Source organism: Helianthus annuus, chromosome 10 (genome assembly GCF_002127325.2).
Source record: "Helianthus annuus cultivar XRQ/B chromosome 10, HanXRQr2.0-SUNRISE, whole genome shotgun sequence".
In the NCBI taxonomy this organism is placed as follows: domain Eukaryota; kingdom Viridiplantae; phylum Streptophyta; class Magnoliopsida; order Asterales; family Asteraceae; genus Helianthus; species Helianthus annuus.
The window spans coordinates 31,754,737-31,778,738 of NC_035442.2; the positions used below are offsets into that span (position 1 = coordinate 31,754,737).

Here is a 24,002-nt window from a genome sequence, read left to right on the forward strand (position 1 = left end):
ATGTTATCAACAAAATGAATACGTATTACAACGTTTTCTGTATATAAAATATTAGATCAGAAATATATATATATATATATATATATATATATATATATATATAGGATAAAGATCCGTTAGGAACCACCCTTTATTGCGAGAACCGCGAGAACCAATGTGAACACATGGCAAATTTGTAATTAAGTGACATCTAATAAAAAACACGCACTCCTCTTATTTCATCCCCTGTTCACTATCGTCATTTACATTCTAGGGTTTCGCTGGAGATTTTTCATAATCAGCGACGGAGATCTTCGGCGGTGACTAATCTCTCTAGATTCACGGCGGCGATAGGCGGCGATATACACATCTTACAGGGGATTCAATTGGGATACTGATTTCGGCGTTTGTATACTGATTTCGGCTACACATGGCTTTGTCTGACTCATCTCGTGTTGGATTTGAACCTACGGCATCTGATGATCATCATACAACATTGTCTGCATACAATCCACATCCCGATTCTGGTTTTTTTGGCCCATCTGATGTCAATTTCAATCCTATTTCTGCCGTGGGTCCATCTGATGTTGATGTCAATACCTTACCTGCAGTTAATCCAGATGAAAGTTGCAATCCTGTGTTTACAACAGTTGCAAATCGACACACCTTTCATGGGTTTGAAATACAGACGTTTGATTCCATGTTTACACCAGGCAACGTAGGCTCTGAGACTGCTAATTTACCTGATCAATCATTATCAGTTGACACTGCATCTACTGGTAACACCACATCTACTGGTTGCAATTCATTCAATTTGTGACTAAATGTATTATGTTGACTGATGTATATACTTTGTAAATGATATTGTATTAACTGTTATGCACATGTGCATTATACTTACTGTAATGATGTTGTATTAAATTATATGCACATGTGCATTATGTTGATTGTAAATGATATGGTATTAAATCATATGCACATGTGTATTATGTTGCAAATTAGATTAAAAGTCTACTTTCTGTTAAATTTTAATAAGTGTAAGCCTCTAATCATGCAAAAGAATGTTTCAGTACTAATCTGCGAAAACTCAGATAGTTTTATCCTTCTATCAGGTATTAAACTTTTGATTGATTGATTGATTGCTTAAAGTTCTGTTTTTTTTTTCAGTTTCTCGAGGATTTTATCAATGGGACGGAAGTTTCATCTCTTTTGGACTGCATTCGTCTGACAGCAGGACCTTTGCATGCTCTTGATGCTGCAACACGTCCTGCATGGGCTGCTCCGGTTTCTGCAGTTTCTGGTGCGGCTTCATCTATCCCGACACTATCAAGAGCAAATGTTAATGGGCAAATGCCAAATGGTACAAACCCAAATGTTGGTCATGTCTATGGTCCCGGTACGGGTCCTGGTGGAAACCCTGGTGCATCTGCCATGTTAACTGCTTCTACTGTGGCTAGCGGAGGTGGCATGGGAATCGTTCCTAGTACTCTGTTACCGATTGATGTGTCGTTTGTTCTTCGTGGCCCGTATTGGATTCGGATAATATACCGGAAATATTTTGCGGTTAACATGAGGTGCTTTGCGGGTGATCAAGTTTGGTTGCAACCTGCAACGCCACCGAAAGGAGGTCCTACAGTTGGAGGTTCTTTACCCTGTCCACAGTTTCGGCCCTTCATCATGGAACATGTTGCTCAGGAGTTGAACGGTTTAGACCCGAATTTCGATGGTGGTCAACCATCAGCCGGACCAACTAATTCCAACAATTCGGCTGCGTCTCCTGGTCCGCAACTCTCAGCCCCAAATGTCACCCGAGCAGGCCCTACGGTAATGTCTCTCCCAGGAAACCAACCCGTGGGATTTAACCGTTCTACAAATGCCATGTCAGCATCACCAAATTCACTCTTAGTGCGCAGAGCTACTGTGACAGTTCCTGCTCATGTTAGAGGAGAGCTGAATACCGCCATTATCGGGCTTGGGGACAATGGTGGTTACGGTGGTGGTTGGTCCATCTGCTGATAATACACTTGACAGTCACAATACACCTACAAATACAGAACATCAAGAGTTGCAATTCATTCGATTTGTGACTAAAGGTATTATGTTGATAACACCCATACTCGTCACTGATCATGCACATGTGCATTATGTTGATAACACCCATACTCGTCATCCGTAAACTGTTAACCATCATTATCATGAACATGAACATGTGCCAACAATCCATAATCATCACATATAAACTGTTAACCATCAGTACATAATTATGCACATGTGCATCACATTACCAACACCCCATACTCATCACCAAAAAAAAATGTTAAACATTTATACATCGTGCGTATACACACCATTTACCATATACCATATTAATCATAATCTTATATGCTTTTCTCTTTTTTTCTTTATACAGGAACAATTACGACTTCTACACCTAATAGCACACCATATTGGATACCCGATTTTGATGCTGCATACATCCCTATTATAAACAGTACGTTTAACAGTTGGGAGTACGTTGAATCCAATGATACTGATGAAGATGTTGATGATGATGCTAAAGACCCTGCATATATATATGAACCTGAGTAACCTCGTAGACATTCATCCAGGCGTCATAAAACATTCAACGATTCTTGATTATCCTATATATAATGACAAATAGTTTCTAATCATTATTCTTTTTGTTTACAAACATTTTGCACTATCTGTATACGTATTCATATGTTATGATTGTGATCATGATACTTTGATATCAATTAAATTACTTATTATACATAAGCGTATGTAATTTCATTATTGACCACCTAACAAATATTACCAACATGGTTACTGTTTTGAAAAATGCACATGTGCATACATATTTACTGTTTCTCCTCACATGGTAATTGTTTCAAACAATAAACATGTGCATACATGTTTAATGTTTCACTACATATTGTTATTGTTTCGACCAATGCACATGTGCATACATGAATATATTAACTACATGTAATTCGTTTTCCTTTACATATACATAATCATATGCAATGTGGTACCCCATACGTAATAGGGTACCACATCCGTAATATGATATGCTATATCAAACTTTGCACATGTACAATACCAACATTTTCTATACCAAACAACATAATACATCGAATATTAACAAACATACCAATATACCTGAACAATCAAATAAAGTTTTAACCCATCAACCACCATATAAGACATCGTATACGTCAAACTTCTTATATCAACCATTATCGTAAAAAACTACCCACATATTACAATCAAAAGACATCAAGAAAACAAAAAAAAAATGTCTTTATAAATTGCATATCCACAAACTACCTACATAACATTCGCATTAGTTCACAACCTCACACCTTCTGATCTTCTTTCCATTTCATAACTATCTTCCAACACTCCTCCTGTTTCAGCGCCTCTTCGTCCATCATTTTCCCTGGTATTTTTCATCCGTTAACCTATTAATCAAATACGCCTTTGTTGTCAATCCATGAGCAGTTTCGAATAATTTTTTCCTGCATACATTACATATTTTACATTAATTATTTCATGTATGCACATGTGAAATAAACATATTACATACAATATGTACAATGTTTATGTTTTAAGGTAATAATGCACGTGTGCATATGCCTTAATACATTCATATTAACTTAATCTGACAAAATATGCATATGTGCATAACTATGCACATGTGCATTAACATGACTGACCTTATCAACAGGTTTATTTCAATAACAAAACTTAACCCTTACCAATCAAATTTCGTAATACCACCAATCATATTTAACATTAACTAGCAACAAAACCATTATGACAAACTATGCACATGTGCATAAGTTTTTTTTTTAAATGTAAATGTTATTCACAGAAGCCAACATCCAAAACAGAGGCGGTCGAACAAACCACTACATCAAAACGTAAAACAACTCAACACAAGAACCTAAAGACCGGAGACTAGCAGCTACCTTATATCGAAACTACACCACTTTTCCAACTTACGGACCTATTTTTTGGACCGATTCTTATACCATAAAAACCGATGGGCTTAATATTACGGATAATCTCTTCGGGTTTAACTTGAGTTTCCAAGAACCTTTTATTGTTCCTGGCTAACCATATACACCATCTTGTCACGAACATAATGCCATGTAAAGCAACTTTCACTTCTCTATCCAGATTGCAAAACTCAGAGTCAATTATGATATCTTTAACCAAAAACAGGATAAAAGGACTCACCTTGCACCACTGACTGATGTGATACCAGACCCTGCACGAACAAAGAAGGTGTTCAGCTGTTTCATCGCCATCTTCACACAGACAACATTTCACGTATCCGCCCCAACAGTTTCGATCCTTGAATCACCCACATCTAACATCCATAACATCATATTGCCTGTTCCTTTTTCCAGTTGTTGAGCACACCCCAGCATTCCTATTGCTTCAACGCCTCTTCGTCTAACATATGCTTAACTCTATCATCTGTTAATACGTGTATTTTTTTGCCATAGATGATCTACAATGAGCATGTGTATCAACATTAATTTATGATCAACATATAAGATATGCACACGTGCATCATTATATACATGTGCATAAACATTAAATACCTTAAGAACCTATGTTGATAAATTATGCACATGTGCATATTAACATATTCTGACAATCTATGCACATGTGCATAACTATATATCACACAATTATACCTTATTAACATATTCCAAGATGAAATACATGTTAGCATAACTGTGCATAACCATATAGATCAAAGTCATATGCATCAACATTATATACCTTGTTAGACTATTATTGCAAACTATGCACAGGTGCATATTAACCTATTATAACAATTTATGCACATGTGCATAACTATATAGATCACAAATTTAGTTTATCATCCTGTTATGTGTAATCATATTCTGTCAAGATATGCACATGTGCATAACTATATATCACACAATTATACCTAATCGACATGTTCTGTGTAAGCCTGTTCGGTTAGAAAATATGCACATGTGCATATCTATATAGATCACAACATTACCTAATTATCTTGTTCTGTATCTGTTAGAAAATATGCACATGTGCATATCTATATAGATCACAACATTACCTTATTATCCTGTTCCGTGTAAGCATATCTTGTCAAAATATGCACATGTGCATAACTATAGCTATGCACATGTGCATCGACATGACATAACTTATCAACAGTTATAGTTCAGTAAAAAAAAAACCCTAACGCTTACCAAATCAAGTTGTGTGTTGCCCATCATATCTAGCATTATTCACGTAACATTATTCATCAAGAAAAACTACATGAACAAACACATAACTACCCCAATACATATAGTTCTATCACAACATTCGCCCCTGTTCACTCAAAAAATCATATATATAACACAATTTTCAATATTGCAGATATGAAACAGGTATGAAACGACTGTTTAAGTGTCATAATCACATAATAACATATCTGAATCGATGATTAAGAGTTGTATTGTCACATACGACTACAAAACAAAGTGTATGAACTTACAAATTCACAGAACGGTGCAACAACGAATCGTGATTCCGTTAGACGTGATTCCGTTAGACGCGATTCCATTAAACGACATATGTTCTTCAAATTATCCCTATCTGTACAACAAATCTTGATGATTATGGTCGTTTTGCCCTAATTTCGAATCGAAGAGGAATGTGAAATCGATGATTATGTTCTTTTTGCACTAATATCGAACATACGATGAAGTTTGATGATGAACTACTGATATTGTGGAGCGTCGAACTTGATTTTTTGTAAATCGCTGTGATGAATCACAGATTGATGATGCTTGTGGGATTGTCGGACGTGATTTCTTGATAGATTGTGATTTAGTTTTTGTTTGAAGTCCAGTAGTACAGATGCAGGGAGAGGAGGAGCGACTAATTTACAAGTTTTATGTATTTACAAAATTGCCCCCTGTTCACATTGGTTCTCGCGGTTCTCGCAATAAGGGTGGTTCTCGCATGAACCTTACCCTATATATATATATATATATATATATATATATATATATATATATATATATATATATATATATATATATATATATATATAACACCAGTGGCGAAACTTGAGATTTCCGACCTAGGGGTCGAAAACGTATATACTCAAAATTTTCTATACGAAAACTACATACTCTCCACTACTGAGCGAAAAGTTCGAGGGGTCAGCCGCTCCCTCCCACCCCCACTATCCTTCGCCCATGTATAACATAAGATGAAAAATATTTTGTAATATAGATATGTTAAAATCATAATACGCATGTTAATAAAGAAAATTCAACATCCCTATAAACCGAATTTAAAAATTAAATTCAACACACCTAGGAACCGAATTTAAAAATCATATATTTGTTAAAGCACTTATAAATAGTTAATAGGCTATAATTACTACATTTAGGGGTGCAAACGAGCCGAACTACTCGCGAGTTACTCGAGCTCGGCTCGAAAAAAAGCTCGAACGAGTCGAGCTTAAATGAGCTCGAGCTCGAGCCCGAGCTTAAAAAACAAGCTCGTTTAGTAAACGAGCTCGAGCCCAAGCTTCGCTTATCGAGCTCGAGCCGGCTCGCGAGCTTAAACGAGCTTTTTGTTTATATATTTTTTATTATATATTAAACATATATTTATATAATAATAATTACCATTTATATAAATATAAAAAAATAACTTAATTATATGTATAATAATAATAATAATTATAATTAATATAAATTAATTAATAAATACTAAACGAGTCGAGCCCGAGCTGAGCTCGAGCTTGAAAAATTACCTTCGAGCCGAGCTCGAGCCTTAGAAATAAAGCACGAATCGAGCGAGCTCGAGCTTTCATATGTTAAACGAGCTCGAGCTCGAGCCTGGTCGAGCTCGGGCTCGGCTCGGCTCGTTTGCACCCCTAACTACATTATATAAAGAGTAAACTGCCATTTTGGTCCCTGAGGTTTGGTCATTTTTGCCACTTTAGTCCAAAACTCAAAACTTTTAAATCTGGGTCCCTGTGGTTTCACTTTTATTGCCATTTTGGTCCAAAAATGAAATCTCCTGATATTTGGCTAATAAAATCCTTTTATTTTGTCATTTTCTTCAGGGGCAAAATGGTCAAATATCAGCTGATTTCATTAATCTAATTAATAATATGTTATAATAAAATTATATTGACCGTTTTGCCCCTGAGGAAAAGGACAAAATAACAAGATTTTATTAGCCAAATATCAGCTGAATTTTTGGACCAAAGTGGCAATAAAAGTGAAACCACAGGGACCCAGATTTAAAAAGTTTGAGTTTTGGACTATAGTGACAAAAGTGACCAAACCTCAGAGACCAAAATGGCAGTTTACTCTTATATAAATTTTAGGATTTCTAAACTAGTAATTGGTGTGAATAGTATTTATAGTTACAAATCAAATCATAAAATATTATAATCTTTAAAAAAATAATTTTATCAGTGTCAAAACTTATAAAATTTAGACATTACTACTAAATAAACGTACAACTATAAGTGTTTATCTATAAATCAAATATACAAATAAAATTTATGTTACAAGAAAATAAATAAACTTACTGAGTCAACTAAGTCAAATATTTTGTAAAACAATATTTACTGAGTCTATGAGTATCAAAATCTATATCTATATCTATATCTATATCTATACTCTATAATAAAAGAAACCTGTTTTGAGACACATGTCACTTCCTCATGCTTTCTCACCTTATTGCCTATTTATCTATGTTAAATTAAATAAATAACAATAATAATTTCTCACGTTATATCAAACTAATAATATCGTAAAAAGTATTTTATTATTGTGTACTTTTTATTATTTTTTTCTGAACGGTATGTACTTTTATTATTGATATATCCTCAATAGTGGCGGATCTTGCCCGGTGAACGTACCAGGGCCGAAAGACACGAGCACTAAAAAAACCCGGGCCAAACATAGTATATGTAAAAAATTTCGACCAAAATGCGGAAAATTAGCACTACGGCCTAAAAACTTGCCCGGGCCGTGGCCCTACCAGAGCCTAACTAAGAACCGCCCTTGATCCTCAATTTCCCATTCTCATCTTCTTTGTAGAAACTCTATTCCTCTTTCCCTTCGCATCTTCTTGATTGTTGTATGTATGAGTTAATATTAAGTTTATAGATGACAGTGCAGTTCAAGATTACATTTACGATGTGAAACTACGATTAACGATGTGAAACTACGACTAAATATCATACTACATAGAATATTTGAAGATTACTTGAAATCTACAAAATAAATGATCCAAAATTACAAAACTAAAACTAGAGAAATAAAAATAAATAATAACAAGAATGTATTAATTTAAAAATTCTAGATAAAATCAGTTTTATCTAAAGTTATTATAAAATTCTAGATAAAATCAGTTTTATCAACTTTAAATCAGCTTTTAATTTAAAAATTCTAGATAAAATCAGTTTTATCTAAAGTTATTATAAAATTCTAGATAAAATCAGTTTTATCTAAAGTTATTATAAAATCAGTTTTTTTATAAAATTCTAGATAAAATCAGTTTTATCTAAAGTTATTATAAAATCAGTTTTAAAAATTCATGATAACTCAAAAATAAACATTATCTATTTATATATCTTTACCTTATAAATAGTAGACTTAAACATTCTAAACAATCAGAGTTCATTCTAAACAAGCAGTGATGGAAGGGAGAAGTCTAATCTATTTGGATGATATTAATAGGCTTTTTAGTTTATAGCACTTACAGTTTTAACATTAGCATTAAACCCTTTCACTCGCTTTAGAATGAAGGTGTTACAACTTGCAAAGAATGAAAATCTTTATGTGTTGGTAAATTGGATGTTTTGAATATGCATTTGGAAGTAGCCATGTGTTTTTTTTTTGGTTAGTCGAATGATCGAATCAAATCATCAGTTGTAATAAAATACAACCATAGTTGTAAATTGCGAATAGCGACAAGTGACCTATATGCTACATAGCGAATAACGACAAATAGTCACCGTTGTTTTATAAATAGCGATACACTAGGAAAATTTTTTGAAATTTTTTATATGTATATTATATCAAAATACCTTGATATATATGCTATTTTACATTTATATTTAATGAAAACCTATAATCCAGCTATTTTATAGCTATATCTAATTCTATTTATATCAAAAAAAATTAACTATCGCTATTCTTGCTATCAGTCGCCAGCGACACCACATCGCTTCGCTGTGTAGCGATCGCTATAGCCGCTATTGACAACTATGAATACAACTGTAGGATAGATATGGATATGCTTTTTGTTCTTTGAAGTAATATGGTATAGATAAACAACTATTTGATTGTTTAGCAAACTTTAATTGTTAAAATAGTTAATGTATAAAAAATAACTAAACATGTTTTCAAAAAAAGGAGGTACTTATTCTGAAATGAGAGTTAAAGCTTCTCAGAGTCGGTTAAAAGAATGGTCGTTAGGTTTTATATTTTCACACCCTTTGGGAACAGTCTAAACTTACTAAATGTTTTACATTTCATGCCAGAGGTTAAGTGGACCACCGGGAACAACAATGGACTGGCAAGGAGCTCCAGCAAGTCCAAGTGCTTACACCGTGAAGAGAATCTTGCGGTTAGAGATACCAGTTGACACTTATCCAAATGTACGCACTCTTCATATCTACATTATATTCATTTCAACTTCATTAATCTCACGTGTTCAATATTGATCTTTTTGGATATTAGTTTAATTTCGTTGGAAGACTTCTTGGTCCTAGAGGCAATTCACTAAAACGGATCGAGGGTACAACAGGTTGTCGGGTGTATATTACTGTAATGGAATATTTGGAGATATTTTGACTATTTGTATATTTTGTTAATTATCATTGTATATTTTACCATCCCTTATTTAAGTTTATTTTATTTCAATTAATTATAATGTAAAGGTTTATAGTGTTTTTATTTATTAAACCGCGTGTATACGCGGGCTCTAACCTAGTATTTATATGTGTAGTTTAAGTTTTTACAAATTAAGGACTTTTCTTCCAATAACACGTAGTTAACTATTTTTTATGCATATGTTTATTAGTAGTTATTGGATTTAACACATGAAATATCCTTTTGTTTATTAAATCTCTAATCAATAAATTTATTGTTAGGTCATGTCGTTATTATTTATAAACTTGACGGTGCATTGCGGTTTTATGTAAATTTTTAGAATAGGGTTTGCCTTCAAGTTTTGTTAACGACACAAATTTAATCTAAATTCACACAAATTCTGTGACAATGCAGTGTTTAGAACATGTTATTAGCTAATCCTTATAAGTATGCATTAAGTTTTGGAACAACGTTTTTTTAATAGAAACCTCTTAGTCTCTTGGCCCCTGAGTTTGGCCCAGACCTATTGTCAATAAGGTATCATGTACGAGCCCCCATGTTCCAAGCTTTAACACACTCTAATTAATTTGTCAATACCTTTATATATTCTTGCCACTAGTTTATAAGTGAATACTTAAATACAAGAAATAAGTTTGATAAAAAAATATCTGTGGGTCCCACCCCACATCGAAAATATCAAGCAAACCATTGTCAAAATGGTACATATATTATTATATAAGTTATCGGCTTATATTCTGTGTATACATTATCATTATCAGTTATATAAATTTGTAAACATATTCTTAAATTACATAATTCCTATGCTCAAACACGAATAATATATTGGTCTATATCCTACTTCATTATCAATATGTAACAAATTTCTAAACATGGCAAAATTTGTAATTTTCTTTGATAAATAGCTATACTTTTCAGTTATATAATGACGTAACTAGATAATACATAAAGAAATATTTTATTTTGCTCTCAAACCTTCATTATTTTGTCTTGTTGTTGGGTATAATAATTGAAAAGGATATATAATATAGCATGTTTGGTGTGTCTTTTGAGCATACACTTTATCACTATGTATCATGGTTGTAAAACAAGGTCTCCAAGGCCGAGTACTCTCCGAATAGTCGCTACAAGGTAGGTTGCCGAAGCGACTTTCTTCAACTCCGACTAATTACTCGGAATCGATCAAATGCGGTCAACATCGGCCAAAATCGGATCTACTAGGTCAACTCGGGCCTAGTTTGACTTAAAATATAATAAAACATAATTTCTATGCCTATCATATTAAAGAATGAATATCAATTTCACGTATTTTGTTATAAATATTAGTAAACTTTTGTTATTTGACATATATTTAATTTTCGAAAACTAATTTCTTTATAATTTGGCATGTCCGAGTACTCCCCGTGTACTCTCCGCCTTGGTCGAGTACTCTCAACTCCCCGGTCGACCGACTAGGGAGCGCCTAACGACTTTTGCAACCATGCTATGTATCATGTCTTTTTAGTGTGTGTATACTGTATACATAAAGATGGAGGTAAGGTAGGAAGTTATATTATATGCGAGTTAAGTTATCAATAATACAGTAATTTTCATTTAAGCTTTCGGCTTTCCTATGTTAGGTTGTGTTTGTTTTTTCTGTAGGAAAAAGTCTGCAGTCTGCGGACCACATCTGCAGGCATTTGCAGGAGAAGAGGTGGACCAAATGTCTGCAGTCTGCAAGGAGAAGAGGGTTTGTTTTTTTTATACAAAAACTCTTCTAACACACACACAACTCACTCCACACTTCTCTCTCTCTCTCTGCTGATTTACCACCACCACCACAACCATCCACCACCACCTCAGACGACCAGTCTCCCCCTTCCCTCATTTTTGTTCACTAGAAACCCCAAACACACAACCAAACAACCACCTGCTCTCCTCTCCTCTCGCCTCTCCTCTCCGGCTCCGGCAACCGGAGTGACGCCGGTTACCGGCTTCCTTTTTGTCCTCCGACGAACACCCACTGCACCTACCTGTTTCCCCCTTCTCCCTTTCTACAACACAGTCACCGAAGAAGCTCCGGCCGTCTTCTCTGACACCGGTAACAGTGGCAGCGGCGAAATCAGAGAACATCGAGAGAGAGCGAGCGAGAACAGAAGATGAAATTTCACAAAAAAAAACCCTAATTTCATACCTGGAGATGTGCGAGAGATGGTGGAGTTCTCGAGGTGGTGGGGGTGCGGCTGGAGATGTGCAGGAGACGTCGGAGTTCTCGAGGTGGTGGGGGTGCGGAGTTCTCGGTTGTGGAGTTCGACAAGGAGGTGAGTGGGGCTGCGACTGTAGCGGACGAGGTGGGGTGGGGCTGCAAAGGTGGTTGACGAGGTGGGGTGGGGCAAAGACGGTGGTGGTCGCGGTGGGGTGGGGCTGCGCTGGAGATGGAGGTGTGGGGGCGGCTGTGGTGGAGATCGCAGATAGAAGGATTTTAGGGTTGGAGTTTGGTGTTTTGAGAAGAAGATATGTTTTAAGAAGAGGTTGGAAGACTTTGGCTAAGCTCGGTGCGAGACAGAGGTGGAGCAGATGTATTTTAATGAAACCTTTTCTAAAAATCAAACAAGCTGCAGACCCCTATGTTTGCGCGTGGTCTGCTTGGGGAAGACAAAAGAGGTTCTGAAGTACTTTTCTAGAAAAACAAACAACACCTTAGTATATTTATATTATTATCCTTATTAAATTAATAAAAACCTTATCAGTTTTTTTAACACTTAGCCAGCAAACAAGTATAACGAGCTTAAATGAGTTCAAGATTGAGCTTGAGCCAATTTATAGCTTTTTTTAATAAATGAGTTTAAGTTTAAACTTTACATGCCAATTTTTGTTAGGATCCAAACGAGTAACACATAGACCCAAATAAACAGAAAGCAAGAAATCTGACACGAGAGATTTATGAGGTTCAGTCGCAATGTACAACCTACGTCCACGGGGGCAACTAGGGTGTTCATATTATTGAGTGGTAATGAGTTACAAGGACAACAGATATATTTATAGACTAGCTAATTAGGGTTTAGCTCTTTATTAAACTTGCTAAACAAGATACTAACTAAACTGGGCCCATTAGGGTTAGGGCCGACCAAACCCTTCCCTTGTTCCTCCTAATTTCGGCTAGCCCTAGTGGGCCGATGACAACACACATCGCCAACAATCTCCCACTTGGTGTCTTCGAACCACAAATTGCACCATCTCTACTATACTTTTGTAAATGGAAATCCCCCTTCATCTTCAAATCTCCCAAATTAACCCGATCTCCTCCACATTATTCCTGGAGACTAGTGGAAGGTATGCAAAGTTTCAACTTATCCAACACCACATACTTGGTAGACATATCCCCTGGATTCTTAGCACCCAAGATGTTCTTCAAGCTTATTGTTCCATCACTAATCAATCCTCTCACGGAGTGATACCTCATACCGATGTGCTTAGTCTTCCCATGATAGAATAGATTCTTAACAAGTTTTACCACACTCTCATTATCACAATACAATGAGTTATCAGACTGTTGTTTACCCATTTATTCAAGAAAAGTTTTCAACCAAACTAGTTCTTTGCTTGCCTAAGCAATAACCATGTACTCGGCTTCTATTGTTAATAGAGCCATACTTTTCTGAAGTTTGGATATCCAGCTCACTGTTGTTCCTCCCACTGTAAAGACATACCATGTAGTGCTTTTAAATGTATTACATCCACCCAAATCGATATTTGTATAACCCCCTAGAATGACATCCTTCCCACTTAAACATAACCCCATCTTCTGTATACCCTTCAAGTATCTGAGCACCTATTTAACACCTTCCCAATGTTCTCTTCCCGGATTTGACATAACCCGACTAACAACCCCAACATCATGAGCAATATATGGTCAAGTGCAGACCATGGCGTACATGAGACTACCGACTACTGATGTATATGGAACCTTAGACATTTCTGAACTTTCTTCTTTAGATTTAGGAGACTGATCTTTGGTAAGCTTCAAAGGCTTCCAAATGGAGTATTTATAGACTTGGTATTTTCATCATTCGTATTGAATCTCTCTAACACTTTCCCTGTGTATTTTTCTTGAGATAGTGTTAAAGAACCACCCTTCTTCTTTCTGACGATGTTCATCCCAAGTGTCTGTTTAGCTGGACCCAAATCCTTCATCTCAAATTCTTTGGATATTTACTTTTTCAACATGCTTGTTTCTTTCATATCAGATCCTCCAATCAACATATCATCAATATAAAATAACTATATGATATAAAAGTTGTTGAACTTCTTCAAATAACAACAATGTTTGGTATCTCTTGAGCCCCGACCTCTCCATGAAGTTATCAAACTTCAAGTACCACTGTCCAGGTGCCTATTTAAGACCATACAAGCTCTTCTTCAATTTGCAGGCCCAATTCCCTTTCTTGATAACATGAAACCCTTCAGGTTGTATCATATAGATGTCTTCATCTAGGTCACCATGTAGAAACGTCGTTTTTACATCTAGCTGCTCTAGATGCAAACTTTCTGCAGCTACAAGACTTAGAACCAATCTGATGGTTGTCATATTCACTACTAGAGAGGAGATCTCATCATAATCAACTCCCTTTTCTGCTGAAATCCATTAACCACTAAACGCGCTTTGTACCATTTAGACCCATCCTCTTCTTCCTTAACCCTAAAGACTCGTTTATTATGTAACGCTCTCGTGTATGGCGAAAGCTACCAAGACCCAAGTCTTGTTCTTATCTAGAGAGCTCATTTCATCCTTCATACCATTCTTCCAGTGGTGAGAATCTTTCATCTTGACTACTTCAGAGTAGCTTTTGGGTTCACCATTTTTTGTTAAGAGAATATAATTAACTGAAGGACCTGGACAAAAGCTGTCAGGCTGTTTCTTTGCTCTAGTGGACCGCCTGACCCATTTCTCAGTCTAGTTAGGCTGCTGTGAGGACTGTTCGTCTCCAGACTCTAAACTCCCACTGTCAGAAACTCCCACTGACGTTTCATGTCCACCATCTTCAAACTTAGGAACTGTGTCAATACAAGGGATGGGCCTCGAAAATGACGTCCATCAAACTTCTTAATCCTCGACTAGCATCTTTCACCATCCAAAATCCTGTCCATCAAACTTCTCAATCCTGGTCTTTCGGGCGCCAGCCATTATCTTTGTTGAATTCTCCAGCGGAAGCAAATTGACCAAAAAATAACCTGAGACTAAACCCAAAATATGACCTCTAAAAATGTACAGAAAAACCCCAAAATTGTAGCATCAAAAATCAACACAAAAACCCTTTTGTTTGAGAGGCGAGGCGGCGTCTGGAAATCCTAATTTGCTTGGCGGCGGCAACGGTTCTACGGTTCTGGCAAGATGGTAGGCGGCGGCTGTCAAAACCCTAATCTGGGTTAGGTGGCAGTGGTACCCGGTTGCCTTGGAAACTAGCTGCGAAACTGCAGCGGTGGTCGATGGTTTGGTTTTCGGCAAAACCCTAGACGACAGCTAGGGTTTGCGGCGATGGAGGAGTGTGGCGGGTAGGTTTTGGTTGTGTGTAACGAGACCCTAAGCTCTGAAACCAGTTGATAGGATTAAAGCGAGTAACACACAGACACAAATAAACAAAAAGCAAGAAATCTAACACAAGATATTTACATGATTTAGTCACAGTGTGTAACCTACATCCACGGGGGCAACTAGGGTCTATGTATTATTGAGTGAAAATGAGTTACAAGTACAAGAGATATATTTATAGACTAGCTTTTAGTGTTTAACCTTTTACTAAACTTGCTAAACGTGACATTAAGTAAACTGGGCCCATTAGGGTTAGAGTCGGCCAAACCCTTCCCTTGTCTCTCCTAATTTTGGCTAGCCCTAGTGGCCGATGACAACATACATCGCCAACAAGTTTGACTATACCCGTTGATGAGGTATGACCCGGATCGGCTAACCCGACCCAGTCACTACCTATTATTTTATTATAAATAACTAGTATTTACGACCCGCGCTTTGCGGCGGGTTGTTAAACCGAACAAATAGTAGACGTAAAACCGTTGAACCATACACGCGCGTTCTAGCGTATTAACTTGCAAAAATTAAACTGAAATATAAAACATAGAAAAGAAAACCTAAGTTGACATAGCACCCCGTGCATTGCGATAGAGCCGTTAAACTGCAAAACAAAATAGCGTAAAAACTTTGTACCACGCAAGCGCGTTGGGGGTGTTAACCTGTAAAATTTAGACCAAAAAGTTAAACAGCAAATTTGTAAAAGAAGAAAAGTGAACAAAGTTGAAAATGAAAAAGTATTGGATAAAAAAAAGTAGTGACAAAATAAAAAAAAGACAAAAAGGTATAGGTCAGAAAAGTGTAAAATGTTGAATTACACCTCTTAGTTACAAACCAAAAGTTGGTAAAAACAAGAATATATGAACTAATGGTTGGATGGACCAATAAACCAAAAAGAAAAATGAATTGTGCATTAGTTAGTTGTACACATTGCTATTATAACTTACACAAAATTAAATAGTAGTTTCAACTCACAAAAGTTTTTTTGTGAAATTATAGAGGGAAGATTCACTAAATTAATTTTGAAAAAAAATAAACATTGTTTTTGTTATCAATGGTAAAAAATCCCAAATCTCAAGGACGATTTTGACAAAAAAGTCAGACGTTTGGATGAAAATAGCAAAAAAATCCCAAAAGTGAAGGACTATATGATACAAAAAAAGTTGTTTTGAATGAAAATGACAAAAATGCTCAAACCTCAAAGACAATTTTGACAATTTACTCTAATTAAAATAACGGAAACTAAACTATAGCATAGCATAGATATTAAAATATTATCATATTTATTTGAAATTTACTCTTCAATTTAATTAAAATATCTGAGGACCAATGTGTTTAGTAATTTGTAGAAATTCACTAAATTTATTTAAAAAAAATAAACATTGATTTTTGTTATCAAATCAATTTATATAAATAATTATTATTTTAATTAAAATAAAGTAAACTGGGATTGTTACTACATAATATGTAACGTGTATATTATTTAATATAATATATGATATTAATATATTATAATATTTATTTGAAATTTGAAAAATTAAGTAAGGATAAATAGGAGATATAGATGATAATGATTTTTTAAACTAAATTTCATCAAACGTTATTTGAATTATTTATTTGAATAAAGATAAGAATTAATGATAAATAATAAAGCATAATTAAAAATTTTAAGATTGAAAGAGAAAATGCCACGTGGCATTAATTGGAGTCTTTTATTATAATTTAGATTAGATTAATTATAAACATTTATTCTAGAATGTTCCATTCTGCATGGATAAATCACGTAAAATCCCCATTCTTTTGAGAAGATCATGCAAATCCCTAACTTATCAGAGCCCATACTAAGTTAGGAAATACCCTAATGGTAAACTATAAATAGAGGTAAACATATACGGTATGATCCATCTTGCTCTCGTTTTACTCTCTCTCTCTACATTCATACTTTCTTTCTCCCAAAACCGAGATTTTTCTCACGCTGGAGGGTGGTTACAGGAATAACCCCATTCATGTAACGAGTCCTAACGGTGTTCTATTTTGCAGCTAGCAGTTCGGATCGCCAAGAGTTGAAGTCTTAGTCGGATACTACCGTAAAGGTAAGTGTTTCTTCATTCGCGCCATCCGTGGGACCTTTTCGGTAACAACAAGACTGAACCCCATGGCAAGCGATCAGAACGTAGCAGTAACACCAAGCCAGGTGATGGTAACTAGCAATCCATTGCTAGAGACAAGCCCTGTTACCACCATGCCAGCCTCACCGGCTGTAACCAGGTCGCTCGACTTGGAATTCGAAGCAGAAGGACCCCCACCTGGCTTTATAGGCACCGCTGCCGTTTCTTCTGGGACACGACAACAACCCTGTTTTCCTACACTTCTCTGCAGTTCCAATCAGTTGAACCAATTGCAACAGGCACTAACGTTTTCACCACAGCAATAATCACTAGTGCACAGATGCTACGTCACAACACTATGCCAGTTATAACATCGGCAAGCCCAAGCACTGTTATACCACAGGTGAGCATGCCTCAATACTATCAACCTTCGGTCACCTACGCCATGCCACCCTTGTATTCAGCAGCGCTAACGGCGGCGTTATCCACACCACCACATCAACCAGTGGTCATGCCAGCGGGAATCATGAACGCCCCGGTTACGCCGGGAAATCAAGCTTACTTCCCCGGGTACTATTATGCACCCCCTTACGGGTACTTACCCCCATATAACACTCCGGCTTACACTCCTCAGGGGGCAGCGCAAGGCTATGCTCAGCAGTCGCCATACGCGGCTTATATGCCCCCCGGTGGACTTTTCCAACATCCCAGTCGGTCTACGGTCAGACCCCGCCAACGGCGGAACCTTCTTATGATAGAGGAAACGCATCTAGGCCTCGATTCTCCCCAGGTGGAGGCCCCAACCCCACGCTGAACATCACCCCGGCTCAACCCCCTGTCATCCAGGGTACCGGCCAGGGTGGGGTCACTCCCCCAATACAACCCATCAACATAGAGGAAGACGAACTTACCAGACCTTACAAACCAGTGGACACAACTTTCAAATCAAAGTTCACCAGAAGAATAGCGGAAGCTCCCATCAAGGAAAAGCCCAAGATGCCCCAAACGGTAGGAAAATACGATGGTCTAGGTGACCCTGATGATCATCTCAATCTATTCAAAAGCGCAAGGGAAGTAGCCTGTTGGCCCATGCCCCTCTGGTGTAAGATGTTTGTCCAAACGCTGGTAGGCGCGGCCCGGGTCTGGTGGGATAGTTTGCCCATTGGGGAAATTGACAGTTTTGAAGACCTGGAGGCTAAGTTCATCTTGCAATTCAGCCAACAACGAAGGCACACTAAAGATCGAAACAAGCTCCTTCACATTCGTTGGTGAGACAATGAAATGGTGGAAAGTTTCATCGTTAGATTCAACAAAGAAAGCCTGGCAATCCCGGGTGTCACCAATGATCTAGCGTGTGGAGCTTTCCTACAGGGGGTAAACGACGACGAGCTACTAAGAACACTTCACGGGAGGGATGGTCTGCCTCCCACCATTGACGAAATCTTGAGGATAGCCAAGGTATACGTTATACAGGGAAAGGCTGTAGCCGCCAGTCACGGGGCCAACAGAAAGAAGGAGGCTCAGAAAAGCCAAGAGGATAGAGAACAACGGGGTTCTAAAAGCAAAGGTAGAGGAGACTGATACCAGAAAAGTGATAGGACGGACTCGCGGGATGATAGGTCTAGAAATACCTACTCAAGGAACGAATCCTCTAAGCCGCGGTCCGATTACCCTAACCTAAGCAAGACGCCAGCGGAAATCCTAGCTTCTGAAAACCTCAAGTTTAATCCTCCAAAGCCGCTAAAGGACAATCCCAAAAAAGACACAAGCAAGTACTGTGAATACCACAAAGGGAGCGGCCACGATACCAATGATTGTTTTCAGTTAAAGAAGCAGATCGAGTACTTCGTGAAAGCGGGCAAACTGGCACACCTGGTGCGAGACATCAAACAGGGCCCTCCTCCCGTTAAAGAAGAAAATGACAAGGCGGCGGGGAAGAGGCCGCGGGAGCTAAACATGGTACACACGGACAAGGGAAAAGGGGCCAAACGGAGTTTTTCCACGCTCGAACCCTGGATGCTGGCAACCATGACAATCGAGGCTCGCGTGGAAGATCTGCATCTCACTACTGACGCCTTGATCATATCTGCTGCAGTAGGGGATTATCACATGAGGAGGATCCTGGTAGATACCGGGAGTTCAGAGGATATCATCTACGAGCATTGCTTCAATAGAATGCAAACAGAAGATAGAAGACTGCTTGAGTCAGTACACGCCCCTGTTAAAGGCTTCACGGGGGAAAAGGTTGATCCCATTGGCCAAATCACCTTCCCAGTCACATTCGGACAAGCCCCCCGGGAAAGAACCATACTCCTTACATTCCTTGTGGTACGCGCTGACTCTTACCATAATGTAATTATTGGAAGGTTCACCCTGGGAAAATTTGACGCTGTCGTATCTACGACGCGAGGATTCATGAAGTTTCCCACCCCGCGGGGTATTGCTACAGTTTTTCGAGATAAGGTGGGGGAGGTATTGGACACCAAAAGGTGCCGACAGGGGCCTACCGGCGCCGTCGGCCCAGAAAGGTGGGTATTAAGCACACGCCATCCGGACCAGACAGTAACAATAGGGGACAGCCTCTCCCCGGAGGTAAAAAACAACCTAAAACAGCTGCTGAGAAGAAACGCTGACATCTTTGCTTTTGAGCATTCTGACATGACGGGGATACCCCGGGAGAAGGCCGAACACAGACTAGCGACACTCCCGGACATTAAACCCGTTGCACAAGGCAAGCGAAGTATGGCTCCAGATCGAAAAGCAGCGGTGGTCAAAGAAGTCCTGAAGTTGGTTGAAGCTGGAATACTCAGAGAAACAAAGTACCACACATGGGTATCAAACCCCGTGATGGTCAAGAAACCAGAAGGCACGTGGCGGATGTGCATAGACTTTAAAGATCTGAATAAGGCATGCCCCAAAGATGCTTACCCGCTACCGGAGATGGATTTCAAAATCGACTCCCTGGTCCCTTATAGGTACAAGTGCTTCTTAGACGCCTATAAGGGTTACCACCAAATCAAAATGTCCAAAGACGACGAAGAGAAAAGGGCATTTCATACTGACATGGGTATCTTTTGTTATACCAAAATGCCTTTTGGCATGCGAAACGCCGGAGCTCCTTATCAGCATCTCATGGATAAAGCTTTCGAAAAGCAAATCGGTAGAAACTTAGAAGTGTATGTTGATGACTTAGTAATCAAGAGCAGGGAAGAAAAACAAATGTTGGTAGATATTGAAGAAACTTTCCAAACGCTCAGAGAATACAATATCAAGCTCAACCCCAAGAAGTGTTCATTTGGGGTGGAAGAAGGCAAGTTCCTGGGGGTAGTGGTCACCCGGGACGGCTTTAAAGCCAACCCGGAAAAGGTAGCCGCCATAACGCGGATGCCCTCCCCCAGGACTTTGAAAGAGGCACAAGCATTAAACGGGAGTCTAGTAGCCATAAACAGATTCCTGGCAAGGCACGCCGAAAGGTCTTTGCTATTCATAAAAACACTGAATTATTGCCTTAATAAGAAAAACTTCAAATGGACCAGCGAAGCGGAAGAAGCCCTACAAGACATGAAGCGCTTCATCGCGAAACTACTCATGTTAACAGCGCCATACCCCGAAGAAATACTAAAAATGTACTTGGCGGCAGCTCATAACGCGGTAAGCGCGGTACTTATGGCAGAGAGAGATGGGAAACAAACACCTATATACTACATCAGCCGAGTGTTGGCGGGACCCGAAACGCGGTGTCCAACTCTGGAGAAGTTGGTACTAGCACTGGTTCATGCTACCCGACGACTACGAAGATATTTCCAAGGGCACCGCGTACAGGTTTTAACAAACTACCCGCTACAACAAATTTTGCACAAGCCGGAGATTTCCGGAAGATTGGCTAAATGGGCGATCGAGTTGGGAGCTTTGGATATCGAATATCGAAAACGAACAGCGGTTAAGGGGCAAGTGATCGCCGACTTCTTGGCCAAATTCCTGATGGAGAAACTATACAAGATCCCGCTATCCAGGATATCCCGGAATCCAGTACAGCCAGGCAAACCTGGAAACTTTACACCGACGGATCATCCAGCGGAAAAGGTTCCGGGGCAGGTCTAATGTTAATAATCCCAGACGAAATAAGACTGATGTACGCCTTACGTTTCGATTTTGAGTGCTCCAACAATGAAGCAGAATATGAGGCGCTACTCGCGGGCTTGAGAATGGCCCAATCCATGGGAGCTACACGAGTGGATGCGTATGTTGATTCTTTATTGGTTAATAATCAAGTAAATGAAATGTACGAGGCCAAGGACGAATCAATGGTGAAGTACCTGGCTAAAACAAAGGAGCTCATAGCTTCCTTTGACAATGTCACACTCCATCACGTTCACAGAGAAAAAACCAAATAGCAGACGCTTTGAGCAAACTCGCTACTTCGGGCATGGAAAGAGAAGTAAAGGTAGAAACATTGCAAATGCCTTCCATTGAACCCGGGACGTCTCCGCCGTTACAGCGGAAGAACCCTGTTGGTACACTCTAATACTAAAATTTCTTACAAAGGACGCCAGAGGCGAAGCTCAAAAGATACAAACTAAGCCGCTGCAGTACGAAGTGAACAATGGCGTCCTGTACCGAAAGTCATATTTGGGACCACTACTGCGGTGTGTATCCCCGGCTGAAGCAAAGTACTTAATCCAAGAAATACATGCTGGCATATGTGGTATTCACGCGGGACCCCGGGCAGTGGTTGCCAAAATCCACAACGCCGGATACTACTGGCCCGGGATGCATGAGAACGCGGTTGAAGAACTCAGAAAGTGCCACAGTTGCCAAAAGTTCGCTCCCCAAACACTCCGTCCAAAAAACAACTTAATCCCAGTTACAGCTGCTTGGCCTTTCAAGAAATGGGCGGTTGACATCGTGGGGCCATTCCCGCTGGCCCCCGGGAAGTTGAAATACCTTATCGTGGCAATTGATTACTTTACCAAGTGGGTTGAAGCCAAGCCCTTGTCTAAAATCACCACAGAAAATGCCAAAATGTTCCTTTGGGAACACATAGTATGTCGATTTGGATTGCCGCTATACTTGGTAAGTGACAATGGAACGCAGTTCACCGATAGGGTCTTGCAAGAATGGTGTGCAGAACTTTAGATTCAACAAATCTTCACATCCGTGGCGCACCCCCAAGGAAATGGCCAGGTGGAGCGGGCAAATAGGAGTTTGCTGGATGGCATAAAAAGAAGGTTAGGTTATGAGGGGAGCTCCTGGGTGGAAGAACTGCCGAATGTCCTCTGGGCACCTCGAACAATGCCTAAGACAAGTAATAACGAAACCCCCTTTAGCCTAACCTATGGCGCGGAAGCAATGATACCCGCGGAAGTTGGATTGCCCTCGCTACGCCGTCTCACTACCAACGATGATAATGATAGGCTCCTTAGGGAAGGCCTGGATCTACTCGAAGAAAGGCGTGAGGCCGCCGCTATCACCGAGGCAAAGTACAAAAAGACCCTAGAAAATACTAAAACCAACGCGTGGCTCAACATACTTTCAAGGAAGGCGAGTACGTCATGCGTGATAATGAAGCCAGTAGAGCGGAACCCTCAGGCAAATTGGGACCAAACTGGGAAGGTCCCTACGTCATCCAAGAAGACCTAGGCAAAGGGGCCTATCGCCTATCCAGGCTAGATGGCACCACGGTTCCACGTAGCTGGAACGCGGCTCAGTTAAAAAAATGTTATATATAGTGACCAGCCCCTAACGGCGGGTGTGATTGTTTTTCCTTTTTTGCAAACAAGTGTAATTCATCTACAGCAATGTCTCTTACTTTTATTTTTTCTTCTAAGTTTTGCGTTAATAAAAGTTATTTCTTTTTATTTTTCCTCATTACTTAAATGTACAATATAATCTACCACCGCATTTTTATACTGCACTTTACGGTACAAAGAATTACCATCGCATTTAGACTGCACATAACGGTAAAAAACATCCTTTACATGAAATATTTTTCATATAAGTCAAAGGGTCAAAATATACAGCGCTAAGAGTGGGTATCTTGGTAATAGATACATTAACCACTACAAAAGGATAGGTATTTTGGTAATAAATACATGCAAATATCTTACAAAAAACCAAGTACTTGTCCCTATTGCTAAATACCAACATACGGGAACCAAAACCGAACATGTTCTAACACCTACTTCTTGGAACGGGTTGCCATCACCTCTGCAGGGGTATGCAACACCTCACCATAAGATTCCAACGGATGAGGATCAACGATTAAGTCATCGGTGTTTTCCTCAACCACCGGAAGAGCTACCATTCCCTGGTCATCAACAGGATTTTTACCAGAACGACCACCACAGCGGCGTTCATACACCAAGTGGCAACGTTGAACACGATCAGATGGGACGATTCTCATTAAAGTATCAGCTGATAGTTAAGCTGCAC

General features: G+C 38.8%; 1 protein-coding gene and 1 long non-coding RNA gene across 2 annotated transcripts; both read left to right on the plus strand.

The window, feature by feature from the left end:
• Positions 1-607: 607 nt before the first annotated feature.
• On the plus strand, positions 608-2,450 carry LOC110884442 (mediator of RNA polymerase II transcription subunit 14-like). The gene is made up of 3 exons (XM_022132153.2): positions 608-758; positions 1,147-2,072; positions 2,390-2,450. The coding sequence occupies exon 2, from the start codon at positions 1,330-1,332 to the stop codon at positions 1,993-1,995; it is 666 nt and encodes a 221-aa protein (XP_021987845.1). The 5' UTR covers positions 608-758; positions 1,147-1,329; the 3' UTR covers positions 1,996-2,072; positions 2,390-2,450.
• A 6,105-nt stretch (positions 2,451-8,555) lies between these two features.
• LOC110881151 lies at positions 8,556-9,936 on the plus strand. The gene is made up of 2 exons (XR_002559615.2): positions 8,556-9,667; positions 9,750-9,936. It is a non-coding gene; the product is annotated as an uncharacterized LOC110881151 (long non-coding RNA).
• The last annotated feature ends 14,066 nt before the right edge of the window (positions 9,937-24,002 follow it).

What these genes read in the sequence shown, in the direction of transcription:
- LOC110884442 (XM_022132153.2), top strand. Translation starts at nt 1,330, where the DNA reads ATGCCAAATGGTACAAACCCAAATGTTGGTCATGTCTATGGTCCCGGT.